Below are 24,646 nucleotides of genomic sequence, written 5' to 3'. Positions count from 1 at the left end.
TTTACAATTTTCTAGCTTTTGTCATTTTACTCTACTTTCTGGGAGACTTCCTTGATTTTTCTTCAAACCCACCTATTGAATCTTTTTATTTCAATTATATATTTAATTTCCAGAGTGTATTTTTGCCTTTTTATGTTGACTGTGTTTAAGAGCATTTGGTTTTTATTTTAGGGTTGCAACAGCTTTACTTATTTCTCTAGATGATTTCCTAGGCCTTTTGAAATTCTCTTCACATGTCCTTTGAATATCTCGTTTTCTTTCAGGTCTCTTTTTTTTCCCGGTGTGATTATTTGGTTTTTCTGGCTTTCATGTTACAGGCTTGGCTGCCCATTAACACTTAAAAGGGAGTTCCTAAAAATCAGACTGGGGTCTCAGTGTATGAAGGTGGGAGCTGTTGATGGCGGAGTGTGCTGTAGGAAATCTCACGCTGAGCTGACTTTCTCCAAATTGGAACCCCTAACTTTAGGAGGTGTTGCCTCACCAAAACCCTGCCTTCCCAGGGCTGGTCACTTTCTTTAGAGGGAAAAATCTTCTTTCCAGGAAGGTGTCCTATGTCCTGCTCCTGGCCTTGTGAGTGCTCTATAGAGGGGGGAGCTGGAGGTCTCACCCCTCTGTGTGTCCCCTTAGCCTTAGTCCTCCTGCCTTCGGCCTGTTCCTGCTGACTTGGGATCCCCTGGGTGCTGGTGAGGTGGCAGATTGTGGGGGGGCCGGGCTTGCCTAACTGTGACATTAGGGTGGGGACCTCAGGGGCTCCCCAGTACCGTATTTGGGGGCTCACAGGCTCCATGTTTTTACCTTTGTTTCTAACCCCGCCCTCTGGGCCACTCCTGTCCCCAGGTTCTGCCTCTTTGGTGGGCGGTGCCAGGCAAATGCATGCACTTTTCACTGGAATCTTCCCCTAGACACTAAATTTCCACTGTTCTGTTAGGTTAGTTCCAACTCATCCATCTGCTTTGTGTCTCTTCTACTCTTTCTGCCTTTTTGATTATTTTATTCTCATTTTAACAGGGATTTGGGAATGTAAAGAGATGAACAAAAGAAGTCTTGCTATCATTTTAAAACAAAAGTAACATTCAGGTTTGTTTCTTCCTTTAATCGCTCTCTTTAGAGTTCACATTTAAATGACAGCAGTCAGGCTTCTTAGCTAATAATTCTGTATATGATGCTACAGTCTTTAGAACTCATTGTGCAGAAAATGCTAAGTTCTGCAATATATGAACATGATATGGTAAAGATTTTATACACTGATAGTAATTATAAATTATTTGATTAATCATGACTTCTGCTTTATAAATATTAATTGAGAAAGAATTTGTCAGCTGTGCCAGACCTGTTTTCATAGCTGTCCTAATTGTAGATTCTGAAATACAGTTTCTTGCAATACAGGCTTTCTTCAGAAGACAGCATAAAAGCAGATTTCTAAGTTAATTAAGAGTGTTTGTGACAGGGATTCAATTTTGTTCTATTTATATAGAAAATGTGTTTTTCGGATTCTTTACAAATGAGGATGATATCTTCTTTTACATCTCTGCTAATCCACCTTACCTTGCCTGCCTTTTATCTGTTTCAGTTTCTTGGTTGTGGGGGGGGGGGGGGGGGGGGGGCGGGAGTCGCTGGTTATTTAATGAGAGCATTGAGACAAAGGCAAGGGCCAGGTTCCCCGGTCACATCCTACTGTTCAGTAGGGCGAACAGTTAGGATCGGCCTCTCTTCCTCCGACTAGAGGCCACATATACTGGCAGAGCCTTCAGCAGTGGATTCATTAGGATTTTCAGTCATACCACAGTAAAATGAATTGGACTGGATGGAGCTCTTAACGTCCCTTATAATGAATAATTATGAGATTGTGAAACCCTCAGCTTCCTTGACAGCGGAGCACAGTGGACCTTTGCTAAGGCAAGTTCTAGTAGCTAGATCCATTCTTGGGTTGCACTGACTACCACAAATATTTCCATGTCAAAGCCAAACAGATTTAATAGGCTAATTATAAATATAGATTGGGATTCCAAATTATGCTGCACATGTAGCTTTTTTTCATTGGATCTTTTCATTATCTTTGTTTACAGTCCTTCAATCCCAGAAAGGCTGTGATAGGCCACACTCTAGTGATGTGTGTGGAGGGAGGTGGAAGGTAGGAAGATGCATCCGAAACTTGCCCGGCACATTTTCGAGAGATGCCATGTAAGATGAGGAAACCACCTTGTTTGCGTCACTGATACATTTAAATGGAACTTAAACTTGAAAGCATATGTTGTTTTTAAAACTTGACCAATTACTTTACACACGTCTTTATTAAAATAGTCACTCAAAATATATTAATAGAATTAATGAAGAAAACTTAGGAAATGTCAAATATATCTCTGACTCTTGTTCTAAGTAGATTACAGTGACACTAAAAAATTTAAAAAGAAAAATGATTCATTCCTTTTAAGTTTGGTAGGCCAAAAAGTCAGTTCTGCCAAAAATCCAAAAAGAAATTTGATGCTGTTTTTTTTTTTTAATCTCTTTTATCAAAACACAACTTTTAAAGCACTTCAGTTTGGAGTGAGAAATTATTGAAATCTGGGATTGTTCTGTTTGGATTATGTGGAATTTTTACATGAAAATATTGTGAGAAGCTATTTCAGTGAACACTATGAATGTATTAAATTTCTTTTGTTTCTAACTTCGTCTTCTCATACAGTTTCGACTTGGTATCCACACAGGCATGAGTAATTTCATATGACAGTGCCGTATTGCCTGCAGTACTATTTAAATAACATATTCCAATCTGTGGCATATTCTAAACCATGATAAGTAAAAATGACTTTTTTTCCAAAAATAAAAGATTTCATTTTAGAAATTTCAAGCAGTTTAGGAAACACAGTCTCATCTTTCTGATTCTGAGGCCAGAGTTTGAGCCTAGGATGTTTTCTCAATATTAAAATATGAGAAATGTGATAGCCTATTTCCCCATATAAAAATATATATATTTTATAGTCTGACAAATACATTAATTTCTATTATAATTTAACCTCTTACTTTATTTTTTAAATCATAATTGTTTATTTGGGGAGCAGATTGTCATTCCCCCCTGCCCAGACTTTTAAAAAACTTTGTATTTTGAAATTAGAGATTCACAGAAGTTACAAAGGTAGTAGAGCCGTCCTATGTACTGTCACTTAGTATCCCTTCCATGCCTTTGTCTTATATAATTATAAAACTGTATCAAAGCCAGGAAATTGCCATTGGCACAGTGTGTGTGTATAGTGGGTTTTATCACATGGTAGATTTGTGCCCAGGCTTTTAAAAAACTTTGTATTTTGAAATTAGAGATTCACAGAAGTTACAAAGGTAGTAGAGCCGTCCTATGTACTGTCACTTAGTATCCCTTCCATGCCTTTGTCTTATATAATTATAAAACTGTATCAAAGCCAGGAAATTGCCATTGGCACAGTGTGTGTGTATAGTGGGTTTTATCACATGGTAGATTTGTGACCACCACCGCAGTCAAGATCCTATTCTGTGTCACAGAGACCTTGCCCTGCCCCTTCCTGGGCACACTCAAGACTCCTCATCCCTAACCTCTGACAACCACTACTAATCTGGTCTCCATCTCTATAATTTTGTAGTTTCGAGAATGCTACATAAATGGAATCATGCAGTATGTGACTCTTGGACATTGGCTGTTTTCATGCAGCATAATGTTCTTCAGGGACATCGCAGTTGTTGCGTGCGTCAGTAGTCAACACCTTTTCCTTGCTGAGCACCATTCGGTGGTGTGGATATACCACCGTTTAGTTAACTGTGTGCCCATTAGGAAACATTTTGTTTCTCTACTTGTAGACTGTTGCAAGTAAAGTTGCTGTGAACAACTGTTTTTTGTGTCAATATAATTTTTATTTCTCTTGAATAAATGCCCAGGAATGCAATTGCTAGGTTCTATGTAAGTGTCAGTCTAGTTTTCTAAGAAACTGCCAGACTGTTTTCCAGAGTGGCTCTACCGTATCACAGTCCCATGATCAGTGTGTACAGTGATCCAGTTCTCTGCATCCTCACCAGCATTTATTTCGTGGCATCAATTTTTTTTATCTTAATTGTTCTAACAAGTGTGTATTGATAGCTCATTAATGGCTAGTGAGAGATCTTAATGGCTAATAACCTTGACATTTTTCACATGTTTATTTGCCGTTCATGTGCCCTCTGTGTTGAAATATCTTTTGCCCGTTTTCTTATTGGATTGTTTCATTTTTTTAAATTGAATTTTGAGAGTTCTTTATATATTCTAGATATGAGTCCTTTGACAGATACATATTTTGCAAATTTTTCCCCCAGTCTGTTCCTGGTTTTTCTGTCCTTGTAACAGGTCCTTCACAGAGAAATTTTTTTTTTAATTTTGGTAAGTCAAATTTATCAATTTTTGTTCTTTCATGGATATGTTTTTGATGTCATAATCCAGTAACCCTTCCTTGAGCTACAGGTCCCAAAGATTTTGTGTGTGTGTGTGTGTGTGTGTGTGTGTTATGTCCTAAAAATTCTATAATCTTATGCTTTACATTTAAATCTCTGAATTCTTCTGAGTTAATTTTTATGTAAGGTATGAGGTATGAGATGTGAAGCCAGAGTTCATGTTTTTGCCTGTGGATATCCTGTTATTCCAGCACCATTTGTTGAAAAGTCTGTCCTCCCTCTGCTGGACTGATTGTGCACCGTTGTCAGAACCCTGTGGCTGTGCTCGTGCGCAGCTGCCTCTGGCTCGTCCACTCTGCTCCGTGGGTTTCTGTGTCCGTCCCTCCACGATACCACGGTTTTGAGTAACATAGCTGTACACTGAGTCTTGAAATTGAGTAGAGGGATTCCTCATTCTTCCTTTTCAGAGCTGTTTTAGCTATTATAGTTCATTAGCCTTTCCATATAAATTGTAGAATAGCCTAGTGTATTTTTGTAAATAACTGATGGGAAGCTTTGGTTGGTACTCACTCTTCCTTATTCTCTCTCTCATATTCATATAGTTCACTTTTCTTATACCTGTTTCTTCTTTGTTGTCTGTCTTGTCTCACATAAAAAAAATCCCAAATGATCTGCCAAAAAGAAATGCAAATAAAAAAGTCCAGAACCAAAAGATGAGTTCAGCAAGATCACAGGCTGTGAGACCAGCAAAAAAAAGTCAACTATTTATGTGGAAACCAACATTAAAAATACAATACCGTTTACAATGGCTCAAAAATGGAATACTTAAATATAAATCTAATAAAACACATATAAAACTTACATACTAAAAACTAGAAAACAGTAATGAAAAAAATAAAGGTCTAAATCAATAAGAGAAGCATAACCCTGTTTATGGACTAGAAGACTCAACCTAGTAAAGATGTTTGGTCTCCCAGTTGGTAAACAGGTTTAATGCAGTGCCTCTCAAAATAGCGGAAAGATTCTGTTTCCATGTATTTCATTTTTGTAAGAAAATCTAGAACTTCCATGTGTCTGGAGAGATTGGCCAAGAAAATGATTTTTTGACAATACCAAGTACTGTCAGTACTTTGGATTAGAAATAACCCTTTTGCTGTAAAAATGTAGTCCACACCTTCTGTATGCCAGGCCCAGTGCTAAGTGCCGTAACCACCCTGTGAGGAAGGTGCTGTTATGATCACCATTCAACAGATGGGAAGATGGAAGCACACAGAGGGAATTTCCTTGTCCAGGGTCACAGAGCTATCATAGAAGACAGGGAAGCAGGATTCAAACGCAGACTAACGTGAGTCCTACATCTGCTCTGTTGCCCTCCTGTGATCCACAAGGGGTCTTGGGGTCTTCCTTGTTTTCACAAGGGTGCTCACACCAAGGGCTCTCTCAGAGCCCTTTTTGAAAAATCACTGTAATCCTTATATCACTTCACTCCCTCGTGCCCTGCAAGGCAATGTTTTAAATATTGCCAGATACTGTAAGATTCCACTTGCAGCTAGAGATTAACCCAAGGATTATTTTAAATTATCCAGCTATAAAGGAATATTTGATAGATACTTTTCAGAAAAAAAATTAACTTTTTTCCAAAAAGTTTGATTCAAAGAGTCCTTCCCATTTGTCAGAGAATGATGACTATAGAAGTATTTGTCTTTTGCCGTGCAAACGGGAAATGGATTTTGAAATAACACGTCACTTCTCTTAGGTGTCAGGGGAAGTAGGTCACTTCATGCTGTTTATCATAATGTTTGAAAAAGCTAGCATTGAAAAATGAGAAGCGAAATATTGAATAGTTCTTTAGCCAAAGACTAGAAAAGGACTACTGAAATATTTTCTGAGATAGACAATGACTATTTACGTATATATTTTTTTCATTGTCTGCCTACAATAAATTTTCTTTTGATGGCCAATTGTAGCTTTCTAAAAGGAGTAATTGCCTATTCATAGATGTATCGGCTTCATTTATTAAAATGTCTTTCTAGATATTCTTGTAAACACAGAAAGACTCAGAGTTCTAGAAGCAACACTGGGAGTGATCCAGAATGCCTTAGTAAGTGAAATAGATGAACATCTAAAAGCCTCCATCTATCTTTAAAGCTCTTAAACAAAAGAGAAAAATTCAATACCTCCCTCTAGTAGTCAATAAAGAAAGAAGAATGTCACAGAAGTTTTCGATCCCCCTTAAGCTAATGGAGGGGAAATTACATGAGTCGGAGTGTTAGCTTTGGAAACACGGGCGTTGTGCCCGTGGTCTCTGGCGGCATCTCAGTTCTGAGCCAGTGGCCTCCTGCCTCAGGTGTACCAGTTCCTGACTGGACAGTTTAATGACTTGATTACTAAACTAGAGCTGGTGGCCCCATTGGTAAACCTTAAATTCACAGAAGCAATACCTTCTTCCTCTGTCTTATAGATGATAAAATTATCATTCATCAGATGATTTGCTTTTGGTAAAAGGAGACTTCTAACAAATGAAGAGTTGCATCTTCCTGTCACTATTAGATTTTGCCTCTGTGACAGTTTATAATCTATACTAGGCGGTAACTGCTGACTCAACGACGTCTAGGAACATTGTCACAGCAATACCCCTGCTTTTCTTTTCATCTTTTGGCCTGGCCATGTGCTCTCTGCCGTGTGCCCACCCTTGGACTGCCAGGGGTCCTGTAGGCACACTCCCCGCCCCACAGTGGCTCTCTTGCCCTGCTACTCCTTTAGAGCTGTTATCACTTAAAATGGTCTTCTCCAGTGCCACAGCCAGTTAGGAAAAAGCTCATTCAACCTTCTGACACCTATAAGCCATTATTTTCCGTCTGTGTTTAAGTTTTTGGTTCTGGTTTCTATTCCCTGTTCTCAGTGTATTCGTGTAAAATCTCTCCTACATCATCGACGTTTTTCTTTTTAGTGTATTATCCTATCAACATACAAAAATGTGCCATTTCTACTATCGTAAAATAAACACCCTCTCTTGACCCTACTTACCAGTCTCCAGCTGTTACCTTCTCTCCAGACTCGTAAAACAGGCACCTGTACTCACAGCCATTCCTTTCTTCCTTCCTCTCCCTCCTGAAATCCCACCGTTTGCTTTCCCAGAGCTCTCCTTGTTGAAATCAACAGTAATTTCCACCTTAGTAAATCCTTGCTCTGCTTTTCTTTTCAGCCCCTGTGGTGATCATGCTACATGTTATTCATGTATGTATTCCCATATATGTGAACTGCATGTACTGTTCATTTTGTCCACTGCCTGGCACATGGTAGATGCTCAGCAAACACTTGTTGACTGAACAAACAGCACGACTTCCTAGTGGTGTCCTGCCTTGTAGTTCTTCTGTCTGTACAAACCTGCTTGCTCGTGTCCCTTTTGGGGTGGTTCCCTGACAGCAGATCTTGCGGGAAGTTGCCCTTGTGGCATGAGTGGGTCTCCATGGTCTGCAGAATCCGTGCCCTTCTGTGACAGCCCAGAGGTGGGCTCAGGCCTCATAAAGATAGTCTGTTTTTTATCTAACTGGGTCATGACTAGGCTGCTAGTTTTCTGTTGCTCAGAAGATACTCTGATTTCCTTAGCAAGATATTACAATACTTATTTTCCACTAAGGAGGGTGTCGTGACACTTTGCGAGCCCCTTGGAGAGTCTCACCAAACAAAGACCTTTTATTGTGATGGCCTCGTATTGGATTCATTGGGCCTATTTTTTATATTTTATGAATGCCTCTCCTCACAAGGTTTTCAGAACATCTTCCTGCCTCTTTCTCCCCCTCACTGATTATCCACAAAAAGTACTGCCAACCACGGCTTCTCCCTGTAGTGGGCACTCGGACTCTTCCACGTGGCGGGAAGGAGGTGCTGCCGTGAGCACAGCACTTGGCATTGTTGGGGCTGGGGACAGGGAGGAGGGTGCTGGCCAGCATCCTTCCCTCCCTCCCTCCCTCCCTGACTGCCATCCAAATATGGCCCCTTCACTCCTTACAACCACGGATGTTTCTACGACCTTCCAGAGCAGTATTAGGGCACAGGCTTAGAACACAGACCAACCTGAGGTGGGCAAGAGCTTCTTCAACCCACCAACTACAGGCAAGTCACTGGAACCTTCCAAGCCTCCATTTCCCCCTCCGTTCAGTGGGACGAATGATACGTGCTGGGCGGGCCTGGTCAGCATAAGGTGCCCCCTACCACCTACCGTGAGGTCCGGCAGGTGGACGGTCACTGACACATGGTCACTGCCATATTTCTGTTCTTAGGCTTCAGGTGACCGTGCCCAGAATCAGAAACTTGAGAGATCATGAAGCACTGAACATCAGCAGCGGCCTTTACCATAGCAAAATTATTCTTTCTTGTTCAAACATAAGAGAAAACTCCATTTCTCACTAAACAACACCAACAAAGCTAGAGACTGGGAAAAACTGTTTCTAAAAGTCAGCTCCCTTTTTCACTTCAGGGAGTCATTTTTCTTTAGTACACAGGAATGAGAAGCTTAAAAGTTAATCAAGATAGAGGCAGGCAGTATCATTTTAAAGTGAACATGTGAGAAAATAGTGAAACAAAGTGCATTCTATTTTAATGTATATTGAAGGCAGAGTTTTCAGATCTAATCAAAGATTTGTTTTGCCCATCCAGCAACGTCTGTAGTTTTTTTATTTTAAATATTTATCAGATTACTTTAAATGTGGCTTTTGGATTATTGCAATCCTTAGAGAGCCTCTTAAGTGAGGTTGCTTTTTTTTCTTTTTCTTTTTTGGCAGCAGGCGTAGGGAGGTGGGGAAGTGAGCAAAGCTGTTTTCATAGTACATTAGGTGAAGTGTTCACATTTTTATTCTTTATTTCTGGGAGCAAAGACATATCCTGAGCTGAGCATGTGTCAGATGAGAATCCCCGTGAGGGATTCTGAAGTCTGCTCTCCCCAGCGTGAGCTGCTGCATTGGGTGGGCAGGAGCCAGGCAGCTCTCTGCAGGTGTCCACAGGTGTCCCCAGTGTCCCATGCTTGGTCCTTGGGGAGGGTTATTACCACCATTCACCACTCCGTAGTGAGCGCTGCACAGGAGGACAGGATGCAGAATGAGAGGTCTGTGGGTTTGGTGACTCTTTTTCCAGCTTGGAAGACTCAAGCAGGGCAGAGGTTCCCGGGGAGGGAGCAGAATGTGGGGGCAGGTGGCAGAGAGCCTGGGAAGGAGGGGGAGGGCGTCTTGGTGGCAGGTGAGGCTGGACAGGGGAGGGGAGGAGCCTGTGGCTGCAGACCTAGAACCCTCGTCATCAGTGTCTCCCCTCCCCTCTGAGGCTGTGCTCCCTCCAGACACAGCTGGACCCACGTCTCTCTGCCTGGTGCAGCCCAGGAAGCTGCCTGCGGCTTGCGTTCCATTCACAGGAGCTCAGAGCTGGGCTCTGGGCAGGGTGGAATGAGCTTATTAGACATTCCTGAGCTTCTTGTCACTTGGACCCAAAAATAATATTTCAAGTACAAATTGTGGTGAAGTCTTCCTTACCTTGTACCGTTCTAGGCTTGAAAATGATTTCATGTAAGCTGTGTTGTGCTAAAAAGATTCAAATACGTGCGGTAAAAAAAACAGGTGTCTATCGTCTGACATGTCTTATTTTGAAGCTGATCCTACAGTTCAGTCTGAATCCTTAGAAATGAAAAATAAATGTCTTTTCAGAGTATTCTCGAGGCAAAGGATTGGTTCTAATTACTGCTGTACTAAGAGCTCTTCAAGAGATGGAAAATAATGCTAGGTGTTTCTTTTCAAATGAGATCAACAGTATCCATTATTATTTTAAGTGCATTTACTAGTTCTGCTGTAAAATTCGACCTTGTATTGATTTCCCTTTGCACCTCGTGTTCTAAGCACAATTCAGTGCTAATGAGATCGTCGTGAATAAACAGTTTCCGTGCACTTGTGTGCTGTTGGCACCGCGATCGCCAGTCAAAAGGAGGTACTTTGAGTTTCCTTTCAAATTTACAAACATCCCTAGGTTCACTTCCCAGGTTTTTTATCTAACATTTTCACTGGGCCTTTACTATATAAAAGAGCGTGCTAGACACTCTGCTGAGTGTTTAGCACTTTAGTTCAATTCAGGGAACATTTTAGTGAGTGCCTACTGTGTGCATAGCTGAGGGCTATTATATTAATAGAAATAGCAATAAAAAGCTTGCGATCCCTCTTCTCCAAATGCTATGTGCAGTAAGAGAGAAAGAAACCAGTCTTAGGTTGCTTACCGTCCTTTTTAAAATATCTCATTATTTTCTCAAAGTTCAGCTGACTGTGATAGATCTGCAGTCAATGGCGTGAAGAAAGAAAAGTTAAAATGAATGGAACCCAGTTTATAAACGTTTTTACTTCCTCTATTTGTGCATGTAAGCCATTCACAAGTAGTGTAGTTATTTGATTTACCAAAAAGTCAAAAAGATTTTTCTTTTCCTCCTGTACCTTCTGGAGGAAGCTGGCATTTAAGCAGTGAATGGCAAGAAGAGTAGATTTTCAGAACTAAAATATAATTAGTGTGGGTACCTGAGCCATATTATTTAAATTTAAAGCATTTAAAAATACATTCGGTGCTTCTTTTAAGAGCTGGAACAAGGATGTGACAAGGTGAGGCGGGCCGGGCCATCCCTGTGTGGACATGGGTGTGGAGCCCCTGCCCCTCGTAGCCAAACATCTTAGACAACCTCCTTATTGTCTTCGGACATCAGTTTGCTCATCTGTAGAGTGGGAATAATAATACTTGCTTTAGAGGTATTAGTGGGATTGAATTTAAAAATGTGTGAAAGGCATTACTAAAGTTCTGAGGACATTCTATGTCCTTAGTAAGAAATGTTCATTATTAACAGGTCACTTTTTAACATAATTTAAGTAGCAGTTTTATCTAATACACTCACAGTTGACGTGGTCCACTTCCAAAAAAAAAAAATGCTGCTTTACTTTTTCTCCCTTTGATTTTAAATGTTTCACCATTGTATTACAAGGCACGTTTTATTTCAGAGTAAATATCTTTTGCCCCAAGGCTGTTCACTAGAAATTAAAATTTTTTTTCCAGAAATAAATGTTCTGTCTGTCTATATTGGCACAGTCATCTTTCTTCTCCTATGTGCCACCGTTGCCTTGGAGGACAAGTTCACATGGCTAAAGGAAAAACCAGTAACATGCAAAGTGCAGGTGCTTAAAATCGGTGCTGGTGGAAGAGGCAGACACAGGCCCCTAGATCCACACAGCTCTGCATTCTGATCTGGGCTCTCCCTGCCACTCGCCAATCCTCGCGGCCCTGGGGAGATTGTTTATATAAGGGGGATCTGCCCAGGGGAGGAGTGGGGGTTTTCAGCAGGAGGTCTCAGGGGCTCCAGGAATCACTACCGGTTTGTAGTCAGAGCTCATTGCGCTGTTACTGCTGCTGCAGGAGGGTGTTCCTGGTCCATCCAAGGTGGGGGAACCAACCAACTCAGACTCCCAGTAACCAGCAGGTCTTATAAAACCTGCGATTTGAGTAGACTCGTCTGTAAAAAAGGACAATGGTCCCTTGAACTCCACATTCATTTAGAGTTTGGTCCTGGCCTCACACATTGTCACAGCTGAACATGAAGCCGCATAACACTCTCCACGGGAGAGGAGAAACTGGCAGAGAGGGGGATCGTTTTATGTTTGTTTGGATAAGGCCGGCACAGTCCTATTGGATTTTCATTAGGAATTCTAGTAGCCTCGCTTTTAATCACTCGTACTAATTTTCATCAAGCAGGTCATTATATTTCCAAGCGATTTTTGGCGAAGGCTCAGAGCAGCATCAATGTCTGTAATCTCAGGGGAAAGGCAGGGCTCCCCCACACTGATGCAAGTCGGGGGCCCTCTTATAACAGCACATTCCTGACCTTAGGCCAAGGAAGAATGTTAAACTAGAAATGTGATTTTTTTTTTCTGATTCTCTATTTCATTTTAATTGTCTTACATAGGAGGAAGACATTTTAAGAGAAGCTCATTACATTTTTGATAATGGCTTTACTTACAAATGATGAAAATGAAGCATGTGAACGAGTTTTCTAAGTGACCTTGGAGAGTGACATTAAAGTAAAGCATCCATCATGGATTGATATTTGACCTGCTGTTTTTCTCCTACCAGCGTTAGGTTTGATTTCATTTTTAATAGTGGCATTATTATTTATTCTAGCTTGTTTCACTCACGGAACTGTTTGCTTTGAAATTCGAAACCACATATTTTCTCTGTAACTCAAATAAAAATGGGGTCACACGAGTGACCTTTTAGCCAGAAACTGTGCAGTCAATCCACTGTGACAGAAATGGCACAGGCTCTGTCACCGGAGAGTAATGGAATCATTTTCAGACAAAAGATCATTCAGTTGCCAGCCGTAAAGCTTGAAATCTAATGATGGTGATTATCAGGGCCAAGTTGTGGACACCGGGGACAGCGTTTAATAATAGCTTACATTTACTGGACAAACTCGGCGCCAAGCTGCAGACTGAGCACACTCCACGTGTTAGGTCGTGGAGTTCGCCCACTGGCTCGGGAGTTGCAGGAATCGTGATTATTCACGTTTCATAAATGAGGAAACCGAGGCACGCTGAGCTGGAGGAACTTGCTCTGGGTTGCAGAGCTAGAAGTGGCTGGGCCCCGGAGCAAGTGCAGTTGACCCCTGCACCTGACTCTCAACTGAGGAGGGGCAGTCGGGGGCTGTAGAAGGCGGGATGCCGGCACCGAGCCCTCGGGCAGGCAAGCAGCACATCGCAGCAAACCTTGGAGACCCAGTCTGTCTTCTGGGCTGCATTCATTAGGGATAAACGGGAATCGAGTGTACTGTACTTTTTCCCCATGTCCTAAGCATTTGCCCCACTGAATTCTCCGACAGGATAGCCTTTTTCAGTTCATCTTAAATAATTTAGAATCCTCGGATCAGTTTCAGGCATGGAAAAGTTCTGCCTATCAACAAAATCAAAAGTCAAACCTCTGATCCAGTTTAAATTGGCTTCCTTCTCTCCCAGTTGCCTTGGAGACCTCTGTAGAGGGGGCAATTCCCTCTTTCCTTGCACCAGCAGGCTCTGAGTGGGTGAGTGTTGTACAGAGGCCCGCAGAGCGTTCAGGGGAAGTAACAAGGTTCCTCTCCTTGGCTCTTGCAGCTGGAATCTGACGTCCCCTGGGCATGGCACATTTCAGAGCCGGTTCTCTTCGAGGGCTTTTGGGTTCCCTGGAGGCAGCTGCGCCTCTTCCCCAGCTACTAGGTGCCCATAGCCTTCCCCACGGTGTGGGTGGACAAACCCCTATTGGCTTGCTTTCGGGGAGCTCCTTGGTCATAACCCCCGACCATGTGTGGGCCTAGGAAACCCTCACCCTTGAGCTCCTGGAAAGGCCATTTCCTCTTGCCTGGGTGGTCTGGTTGGAGAGTCCTGCACAGACTCTGCCCTTAGACCTTCAGACTTGAGGTACAAGCCAGTCCCCAGGCTCCTCTGCTCGGAGGGACCTTTATCGAGCTCCCTGGATGGCCCCCGAGTTCAGCCTCAGGCTGTTCGAGGAGGCGAGGCTGTGGCCACCATTGAGTGCCCGAGCACCGAGCTTTAGGCTGGCCTGATGCTGTCCTCCTGTGGCAAAGTTGTTCCCATTGCAGTAAACTTGGTATCTTTGTATGCCCACCTGGCATCATGCAAAACCTTTCCAGCTAACAAACTGTACCCCAGCCACTGTCCCCGCCTGACCTGCCACCTGGAGACGACGCCTTAACGTGGTCCATATTCAGTTATGTCAGAATAACGTTCCCACGTTGATCGGAACCCCCATGCAGGCTCTGTGCTCCTGCACCGCTTGCCTCGGGATAGCCGCTGGGGTGACATTCCTCGATCCGTCTCCATAAAAATGTTATAAGTTAAAAGTTGGCCTCCCTCACATCCCCACCCTCATTCCAGCAGTTGTTTCCCGTCCTCTGGTCCTACAGAGTGGATGTGTCAAAAGAAACAAGACTCGAAGGGGTTGCTGAAAAAGTGGGGAAACGGTTTACCCATCTTGTGGAAAAAATTAAAGCATCTAATTAAAACAAAATAGTAGAAACCTATGGCAAGAGGATTTTTTGTTAAATAACATTAGAAGACCTACTCTGGCCAGCTGAAAGAATAAGCTTAAAAAAAAAAAAAAAAAACAACTAGAATACTGGAACCAGAAGTTTAAATGTTATTAGGAAAAGGCGATGGTTTCAAAGAATTTACAAAGTGATAGTGTTGCTGGCAAGATTATTTTACTTACAGCCCAGAGCTGATGGCTGACAGCAATGCCGAGGTCAGAAAGAGAGGGTCCAGCCATCAGAATTATAGATGGCAGGGATTTCACCATGGAGATAAGAAAGGAGACACATCACTCAGTAATTGAAAAAGTGCAGGTCCCGAAAGGGTGGTGGTTTTGACTTAATGTTTCCAGATGGTTGGCCTTCTGATTTCATAGTTTCTGTTCAAGTTGCAGTGTGCAAAGTCAGGCTTTTGTGGCACATGCCTTTTACTCCCCCATTCGCTCTTCCACTTTTGTTACTCTCCTTTACTTTTGCAGACTTAACAAGTTGCTCTCACGGTATAAAAGGGATTAATAAAAGGGATTCTGTGCTTGGAAGGGAAATAAAAGGGAAGATGTCAAAAAACGTGACATATCATAGTAATTAAAATGGATAAATCAGCATCTTCCAAATGGAATGGCATTGCTTCCTTTAACATGCAGAAACCAGGCATGATTTGTAAATACATTTTGCTTTTAAGTATACTTTTTGTGACAACCACGATATTATTAACTATTTGTGATCATGTATTAAGGGGCCGACAAGTTTCATGAAATCCTGTTGGTTAAAAGCGTCTCGGGTGGAGGGAACGGCAGATGCGAAGGGGCTGCTGTAGTGCAGTTTGGCTCAGGCCTGGGGTGCAGAGGAGGAAGGCAGTGGGGATGAGAGTGGAGAGTGTGTAACTTCCCACAAACCCCTTCTCAGTCCAGCTGAAAGCCCGCAGTGAATCAGCCTCAGCACACACCTCCTCACCCTCCATGTCCTGTCCTGTCTGCCTCCAAGTTCGGCCCAGTGCACCTTTTAAACATCTCTTGAAACTGCTCACTCTTCTCTCCCTTCCAAACCCTGGTAAGGGTTATGTGAGTGAAAAGTGCCTGTGTGCTCTTGTTTGACCCACTCTAAACACCCTAAAGAAGTAGGTATTGGTGTCACCCCCATTTTCCAAATGGGAAACCTGAGGCACAGGAAGATGAAGTGACTCGCCAAGGATACTCAGCCTGGGGCAGAGCCAGGATGCAAACCCACAGACAGTGCCATATTGGGTGACACTGAGAGCCCAGCTGCCATCTCGCCTCCCCTGGACAGCTCTGACCCACCTCTCTGCAGCACACTCACTCCCCGCTTGTCCCGTCCCCACACTGCGGCCAGCAGAGTTTTTGAAAATGCAAACCTCACCATGTCACTAATGCTTAATTACCCCGTTACTCTTTGCATAAAATGCACAGTCCATCTGCCCTTCCTCCACCCCCAATAGGCCTCCAGCCACCGTCCCCTGGTGCTCTGTGCCAGCCATTGGCTGTTTTTTAAGTTTCTCAGATGCACCATGAACTCCATGGAGAGCTACCCTGATGATGGACACCCTCATCTCTCGTGCCTTTATTCAAATTCATCCCCTCCTCACCTTCCCTTCACTTTCAAGTCCTTGCCACGTCTACATCAGACAATTAATATTCATCAGATGTACTTTGAACCTTTTTTCTAAATTGTCCATGACTTTTCTACTTCTTTACGTCTTATACATGTTAATAACTGCTCAGTCAGTAGGTACTAATTGATTGAACACAGCCTAGTTTAGTAAGTACTCTTATATTTTGAGTTTGTTTCTCTTACATTTGTAAAGAATCCAAAAGTTAACATGGTCCTGTGAAACAGCATTTTTACTTCAATGACAAGGATGTGACGTTGTTCTTAAATGGGAAAACCGAAGAGTAGAGATAGGAGAGTGATCCCTAGGCAAGTTGGACGCTTACGCTTAAAGTCAGTAAGCGTAAACGCTATTACCAACAAAAATAAAACAGCATGTTCCAGAGAACAGTTTTATACACGTCGTAAAAGTTTTGGGATCTGGCATGTTAGGACACTGGAAGAGTCAGTTCTTCTAGACTTTTCTTTACCTCAAAGGTAAATTGCTTCTTGTGCTTTTGTCCCCAAGAATGTTTGCACTGAAGACATTTTCCAGTTCACTGAGTTCAACACATTCATTGGTAGGGATAAGAAAATCAAGACGCTGAGATGTTAGGAGACGTAGGGCTGAATTAGCCAGGCTTGCTCTTTCTAGTAGTTTACCCCCTTTTCCTGCCGTGAGGCACGGGACAGATCGCTGTTCTCACGCACTTGGAAACCGCTGTGGGTGGGTCGCGGCGGTCTTGGGGTCCCAGGTCCTCGCTCTAACGCCAGGGCTTCCTTTCCTACTTAAAGATTGGAGACCATTAGACATTAACCATTCTTTTCCTCTTAATTACCAGAAGCACTCTTTAAAGAAAAAGTACCAAAACAGCAGACCAAATTTGGCCCATAGCATTTTCTAATATTGAACTTTAAAATCAGGAGAGTTGTGCAGAGCTCCGCACTTTCGGCTGTGTCAACAGTTAGCTGCATCCCCGGGCCGGCCTTAGGCCTTAGCTGGGGCCCCCTTCCCCAAGCCTCCCCGTTATCTGCCTGGCCTCAGAGGCATCCAGGCACGAATTGCCTGGATTACAGGAACTTTGGCTTTAGCATTTTTTCAGATAAACTGCGTATGAGGTTCATTGTCTCTGTCTAACCACCTCCAGGGTTGCAAACGTTCGTAGGCCCACCGTGCTGGGTCTCCCCAATGTTACACATCAGCTGAGGGTTCTGTCCTTCACCTCCCTGCCCACCGTGAGCCGCCGACAGTGTGGAAATTAGAAAGATTCAGGCCACTTTGGTTTTAAAAACTTGGAATTCTCGGAGATTGCTATTTCCATGCCTAAAAAGCCCCAGACTTGCTCAGTTCAGAGACAAGAAACTTTGGCCCGTTTCCTCTGTGCTGGAGGCATTTGGTTCTAGTAGGGTGTGGGCTGGTTCCGCCTCTTCCTCTCGCTACTCCAAGGCAACAGCATGGCCTGGGGGCTGGTGGGAAATGCAGAGTCTCAGGCCTCATCCCAAATCTGCTGAATCAGACTGTGTTTTAAGGGGATTCTCAGGGGATGTGTAGGCACACTGAAGTTTGAAAAGCACCGCTAGAGTGAGTGGTGGGAGATGACATTTCTCCTCCTCGTCCCTGTGTCCCTTGTCCCCCAGCTGGTTCTGTGTGACAGAAGCCCTCCCCCACTAACCAGACCTCACTCACAGATGAGTGACCCCTGCCAGCCCCAAGCCCGCTCCTCTACCCCACGGTCACCGCCAGGCCAGGTTGCTTTTGAGTTTACACCTGCCGGAGTCAGCAGGCCATTTTGCAACTTGGCTCTGCTAAGTTTCTTTTCCTCAGTCTTTTTTATCCCCTCATGAAATTCTCAAATGGATGTTAAATGGGGTAAAACGTAGCCAAAATGGTTTGTGAATGGAAATTTCTCCCTTACTCAGGCTTGTGTTCCCCTCCTGAGCCGCAAGTCAAGGGTAAAGCTGGCTGTGCAATTACTTTCGTTTATGAATCCCAGGAGGCCAAGATCTAATTTTCCTTCCCTGAAACAACATGAAGCCCCTCCCAGCCCAGCCGTTGGCCTGACTGTCCCATCAGTGCCCCGCCTGACCTGAGGGGCCTGTGCAGGACAGCAGCGGGCCACAGCCAGTGGAGTGCCGTGTGCCACAGCGTCCCCTGAACGGACCTTACTCGTGAGTTTCCCGTTTATGACACTGCAGTGTAGCTTTAGGTTCCCAGGTGTATCATTTACCATTTGACTGTTGTGGTTGGAGGTGCCAGGTACCTTCTGCAGGACAAAGTCTATGCTACAAAACTCACAGTATTTCTCCAGAACTCTACAGCTCTGTCCCTGCCAACACTGTTTACATATCAAAAAGTAAAAGCACAGGCATAAGGATTAACTATTACAAGAAAGAGCAGCCTAAACCACCTTCATTATTTTTGAAGTCGGTTTCGTTTGTTGGCTAAAACAGGTAGAAAACTTTGGGTGCTCTGGGATAACAAGGCATACTCAAACACTTCCTACAGCTTTTTCTGTTGCTTATGAGTTTTCCAATAAGATAATGTTCTTTTCCTTAGAGTTCCAATTAAAACTGTTACAACTCAATTAAAACTGTTATAAACTCTATCCGTGATCATCTTGAAAGACCATCACTTTGTTGAAAATTATTGGGGAAACTGGAAAGGGCAGAGGAAGAGGGGGAAGGAATGGAAACAAAAAGGAAATGAGGTATGAGTACTTAGAAATAATTGCTATTTCTGACATAATCTTTTCACACTGGTTTTCAGATTAGTAACTGCTTGCTCAAGTGCTGGACAAGCTGTCTCCTGAGGGTGTCTGCCTCTTGGATAAAGAAAGCGGTATGCAAGGAAGACAAGGAGCTTCCTGGGGAATGTTCCTAGAAGATACAGACTGGTGTTCGCCAGTCTTACGAGTTGAGAGTAATGATTTTTACTTACTGTTGCAAACAGTACCAAAGCCCACCTTATCAGACAGGCAAGCATGCAGGAAGGCAGTTTAGGGTTCTGGTCCTAATATGATGGAACTAGAAGAGAAGATGGTTAGAAGAGAAGCACAGGTCTGCATGCGCTTTAATGACAGTGGACGTCACATGAGAACTACAATTCATCATTCAAAAAGTGTTGTCCTTGTTTTGGGGCTTTTTAATAAAAGCCATTCTAACTGGGGTAAGGTGATATGTCATTGGGGTTTTAATTTGCATTTCCCTGATGATTGGTGATGCTGAACATTTTTTCATGTTTATTGGCCATTTGTCTTTTTTTGAGAAGCCTCTGTTCATGTCTTTTGCCCACTTTTTAATAGGGTTATTTTTTCTTGCTGATTTGCTTGAGTTCTTTGTAAATTCTGGGTATTAGCCCTTTATGGGATGTGTAGCTTGCGATTGTTTTCTCCCATTCTGTCCGTTGTCTATTTGCTCTGTTGATTGTTTGTGTAGCTGTGCAGAAGATTTTTAGTTTAATCAAGTACGATTTATGAATTTCTGTTGTCATGATTGCCATTGGGGTATTAGTCATAAATTCTTTGCCTAGGTTGATATCTAGAAGAGTTTTTCCCACACATGTGCACAGAGGGAAGTAAAACTCAGTAGAAATCAACCAGGGAGTAGAGGGAAAGAAGGAGAGGGGAGCAAAAACCTACCTAATGGGTACAGTGAACACTATTTGGGTGATGGGCACACCTATAGCTGGGACTCAAGCATTACAAAATCGATCCATGTTACCTAAAACATTTGTACCCCCTATATTTTGAAATAAATTTTAAAAAGCACGCATTGTCCTAAGAACAGTTAATGCTAGAACATACAAAAGTTCAGTCATTCACCAATATTCTTCCAGTGTGCCATTCTGAAACTGGAAATAGTGAGAAGGGATTGTAAATATCTTGCCCAACTAACTCATGCCCCAGCAGAAGGAACACAAGCTCATCTCCTACCATCCAATGGGTATTTTCTGCTCTAGTCCTTAGGCACAAAGTTGATGGGTGCAGATTTCAGTCCTGCTTTTCACTCTTCCTCCCCCCCCCCCCCAACCTTCTGGTAGTGTGGACGCACTAGAGGTAATCAGTGGAGACATTATGTCATGCTCAGGAGCAGCATGGCTTGTCCTGGAGTCAGGCCTCTCCCCAGAGCCCAGGTGTGATCACGTAGGGTTGCATCTCAGTGCCTGCTACCTGCTCTGGCTTGGAGTCCCCTCAATGAAGGGGTGAGACTGTGCCTCCACCCCCAGAAGGGCCCTGGAATTAACCTTCCCAGTGAGGTGGACCCAGGGGGGTGGATGAGCAGATGCAGAGACTGTGCAGTCATAGAAATCGGGGCTCCCTTCTGACATTTCATTCAGAATATGTTCAAAAAAACAATCTCATTTCATCTTCATGGGAGGAGGTAGTTTTTTTAAACTAAACTGAGGTATCAATATAGAACTGCACAATTAAAGGAAATTGTTATGTAGGAATTGCCTTGGGCTTTCCCAGATTTCGGATAGGAAAATATTTTTCTTAGAGCAGATCACTAAAACTGTCTCTGACAAAACATGGTGGTGGGTTGTATTTGGAGACAAAGAGTTTCAGAGGATTATAAAGAGAAATATCAGACTTTATTCTCCCTATCTTCATTTTCTTCCCATGAGAGCAGATAATTTTATAATAATGTCATTTTATTTATTTTGTAAATTAGTTATATGACATGATAGTTGAACACATTACTCTCCTAACATTCCTAGTTACAACGAAAATGTTGATAAGGTCATTAACCAGTTGCTGTGGAATACTGCTGCGTTGTAAATGTGTTCTGCCTGTCGGGGGGCGGGCAGGGAGGGTTGTTCCAAGGGCTACAGGGGTACATGTTGTCACTTCATATGCCATGTAATGTAAGACTCATTATGGAATTATACTGGGAGTATTGATAAGTGTCCAATTATGATGGGGTTTTTTTGGTTGTTATTTTGGTGGTCAAGTTGATCAGAAAGTTGTAAGTCCCCTGAAAGCTTAATTGTTATCCAAATTTTCTATAACATAAAATAACGTATTTTCAAGTATGACTGACATTTTAAGATTTTGTTCCTAGTACTTTAGAGGGATTTGGGAAGGTACTTACCACAAGGAAACTTTTGATTTCTGCTCATTAAGTATGAAAAATTATGGAGCATTTATAATCAAATTATCTATGTGGTTAATCTAGAAGTATTTCTAGGTTTTTTTTTAAGTATTAAAACATAAGCTTGTGTTTTTAGTGAGATGAACTTCATACACATTCCTGGATTTCAGGAGAAAGTGTTTTTTAAGCATGTACCTTGGCCAAAGTATGATAAGTGAAACATACTGACCTTTTTTAAAATCTTTGCTGCCGATCCCATTTCTTGCCCATCTTTTCAGTTTTGAAGAGTTAAAGAAGTGATTGTCCCAAGTGTTACCAAGAGATTGGTAGGAAGCAGTCAGAAGTTTTGCTTCATTGCAAAAGAAACATAATTCAGGACGGTGCAGCTGGAGGCACATGAGGGATTCTTAGGAACTGAGCATTTAATGAGCTGGGAACCGGGCATGGCTAGACCCTCATTTCTACATTCATCTAGAATTTCCTGGGTTTTCATGTAAGAAAAGCCAGGCGGGCGTGTTCAGGAGGCAGAGCTCACCAATGGGGAGGCAGCTGGAAGAGTTCGCGCGTGGGAAATCCCAGCCCTCTCTTTCTCCCACACGCTCGCCCCGGTCACCGTGCCGTCGCCGCCGCCGCAGGCCAGGCCGAGCGCGAGGTCCGGGTGGCCCCCTGCGGCCGGCGCGGCGCAGCTCCCGGCCGGCGCGGCGACCCTCGGGCCGCGCGGGGGCGGCGACGGGGCGGGCGCGCTGCGGGGCTGCTCTGTTGCTGGAGCCGTGATGTCACCCGCCCCTCCTAACCCGCGGTTGGTTGTTTTGTGTTTCAGCTCTGCCTGCAGTTGAACACAAAGACCTGGAGGAGACTCCCACATCCTTCAGGGAGAAGAAAGGAGGCGGCGAAGCAGATTAAAGGAACTTGTGGCTTGTGGCCGTTCAGGGCAGGCGCGGCCTGGGAGCGGAGCAAAGTGCATTAAAGCCACGGTGGCGGTTAATGAGCTGTGAGATGAGGCGCTGCCACCGCCGCCGCCGCTGCTGCTGCTGACGCTCCGCTTCCACGTCCGTCGCCGCTCTTTGTGCTTCATGCACATGTGTCTATTCAGGCCGGCCGGAGGCGCCCAGCACGGAATCCACCACGGCCGCCGGGGAGAGAGCGCCCGCCATGCCCACGGAGAGCCTGCAGACAGGTAGCATGGTGAAGCCGGTCAGCGCCGCGGGCACCTTCACCTCGGCCGTGCCCCTGCGCATCCTCAACAAGGGCCCCGACTACTTCCGCAGGCAGGCCGAGCCCAACCCCAAGCGGCTCAGCGCCGTGGAGAGGCTGGAGGCCGACAAGGCCAAGTACGTCAAGAGCCAGGAGGTGATCAACGCCAAGCAGGAGCCCGTGAAGCCGGCCGTGCTGGCCAAGCCGCCCGTGTGCCCGGCCGCCAAGCGCGCGCTGGGCAGCCCCACGCTCAAGGTGTTCGGCAACCACGCCAAGACCGAGGGCGGCGTGCAGCGGGAGACGCTCAAGCTCGAGATCCTCAAGAACATCATCAACAGCTCCGAGGGCTCCAGCTCGGGCTCGGGGCACAAGCACAGCTCGCGCAACTGGCCGCCGCCCCGGCCGGACGCGCCCGACCTGCACCGCCACTCGTTCGCCGAGTCGCTCAAGGTCTACCCCACGCAGGGCCGCGCCAGCCCGCAGGAGAGCGGCTCGCACGTGGGCCGCAGGCTGCTGGAGCAGTCGGCCGAGTCCTTCCTGCACGTCTCCCACAGCTCCTCGGACATCCGCAAAGTGACCAGCGTGAAGCCCCTCAAGGCGATCCCCTGCAGCAGCTCCGCCCCTCCGCTGCCCCCCAAGCCCAAGATCGCAGCCATCGCCACCACCGTGAAGTCCCCCGAGGCCGACCCGGTGGAACCAGCTTGTGGAGTCAGCCGAAGACCATCCCTGCAGCGGTCTAAGTCAGACTTGAGTGACAGGTACTTCCGAGTGGACGCGGACGTAGAGAGGTTCTTCAACTACTGTGGACTGGACCCGGAAGAGCTGGAAAACCTCGGGATGGAAAACTTTGCAAGGGCTAATTCTGACATAATATCCCTCAACTTCCGCAGCGCAAGCATGATCAGCTCAGACTGTGAACAGTCTCAGGACAGTAACAGTGACCTTAGAAATGATGACAGTGCCAATGACCGGGTGCCATATGGCATTTCCGCCATCGAAAGAAATGCTAGAATCATCAAGTGGTTATATAGCATCAAACAAGCTAGAGAGTCCCAGAAGGTCTCCCACGTGTAAGAGACACGGTGGTGGAAAAGAGAGGGGGTGGGTCTCTGTGCATACGCAGTTGTGAAGGTTGTGAGGTCTCCTTGAAGTGTTGTGAGCTTCTCCACTCTTTGTGTTGCTTGTTGTGCAATGTTTTCAAGTTGCATGCCTGTCAACATGGGGACTGACCTGGCTTCCACGTCACCATCGCTGCAGAGCCTGGCTGAATCCGCGTCATCTGCCAAAAGTTGCGGGCCAGAATCTAATTAGGGCTTTGCTCTTAAGCAAAACTGTTTACACGAAAACGGTATACGACTTAAATATTTATGTGGTTCTTGTGTTTTTATATCCCTCGCTATTGTGTCTTAATTAAAAGTTTTATCAACTGGCTTTTAAGTTGAAAGCAGAATCTTTTTGAAATAAAAAGCCACTTTGCCTACATATGAGACCGTAACAATGGGAAAATAAATGGGATAGTGACTGACAGAAGGAACATAGAACCAGGCTGGGTTTTCTGTGGAATTAAAGTGGTGAGCCTGATGTTTATCGTTTACATGTTGAAATTCTCTTGCCACTTAGTGAAGCAATCTTTGGGGTAAGGATGCTACGTTTTGTGTCCAATTCAGTGTGTAAATAATGGTGGTTCTGTGTCATACTGACCCTAAGGAAAGAGGATCACATACAACAAAGGATGATTAAATCTAGGAAGTTGGATGTTTGGGGAGTTTGTTGATGTTGTTTCAATTTAGGATAATTCAGAAATTTCTAGTATTAATTTTTTGAGAGAAATGGCCACCTTAAAAGCAAATACGGAATGCCTTTAAAAAAAGAGAGATGTGGGTTTTTTTCTGAGTCAAGAACTACGTTTCTTTCTCCCTTTGTTTTTGTTGTTTTATTCGGGGGAGGGAGTGGGGCTTGTGCAGGTTTGAGCTATCTGAAGACATGAACAAAAATGGAAATACCAGCCATATCAGTAGAGCCTCCCATTCAAAAGTGAGCACATTTGGTAGCTGAATGTATCTGAGCAGTGTGATTCTATTGTCTTGCATATGTTATTCTCTCAGGCTGTGGGTCTTTGTTACAACTCTAAGAAACTGTAGAAACACGACACTATGTAGCTTTTCCACCCTGTGGTCTCTAGTGCTGCCTATCAACTTGTTCTCTTTTTTTCTCAATAACCTGTCTTCCAGGTGGTTTAGTTAGCTGCCAGCCATCTGACAGCATGGCATGGCAGTGGAG

The 24,646-nt window shown here is 44.3% G+C and overlaps 1 protein-coding gene across 9 annotated transcripts in view; it reads left to right on the top strand.

The window, feature by feature from the left end:
- FAM110B (family with sequence similarity 110 member B) overlaps positions 1-23,797 on the top strand; it is a 137,173-nt gene extending 113,376 nt beyond the window's left edge. For 8 of the 9 annotated variants that reach the window (XM_045560628.1, XM_045560625.1, XM_045560626.1 and 5 more), the window contains one exon: positions 21,993-23,797. In XM_045560628.1, the coding sequence (XP_045416584.1) occupies positions 22,325-23,440 (1,116 nt within the window). In that variant the 5' untranslated portion in view covers positions 21,993-22,324 and the 3' untranslated portion in view covers positions 23,441-23,797. Of the gene's footprint in view, positions 1-12,364; positions 12,570-21,992 lie in introns of those variants that run through there. The other variant, XR_006737156.1, reaches the window with a different exon arrangement.
- Positions 23,798-24,646: the final 849 nt, after the last annotated feature.

Source organism: Lemur catta, chromosome 9, assembly GCF_020740605.2.
Source record: "Lemur catta isolate mLemCat1 chromosome 9, mLemCat1.pri, whole genome shotgun sequence".
Taxonomy (NCBI): Eukaryota; Metazoa; Chordata; class Mammalia; order Primates; family Lemuridae; genus Lemur; species Lemur catta.
This window is presented reverse-complemented; position numbering and strand designations above follow the sequence as displayed.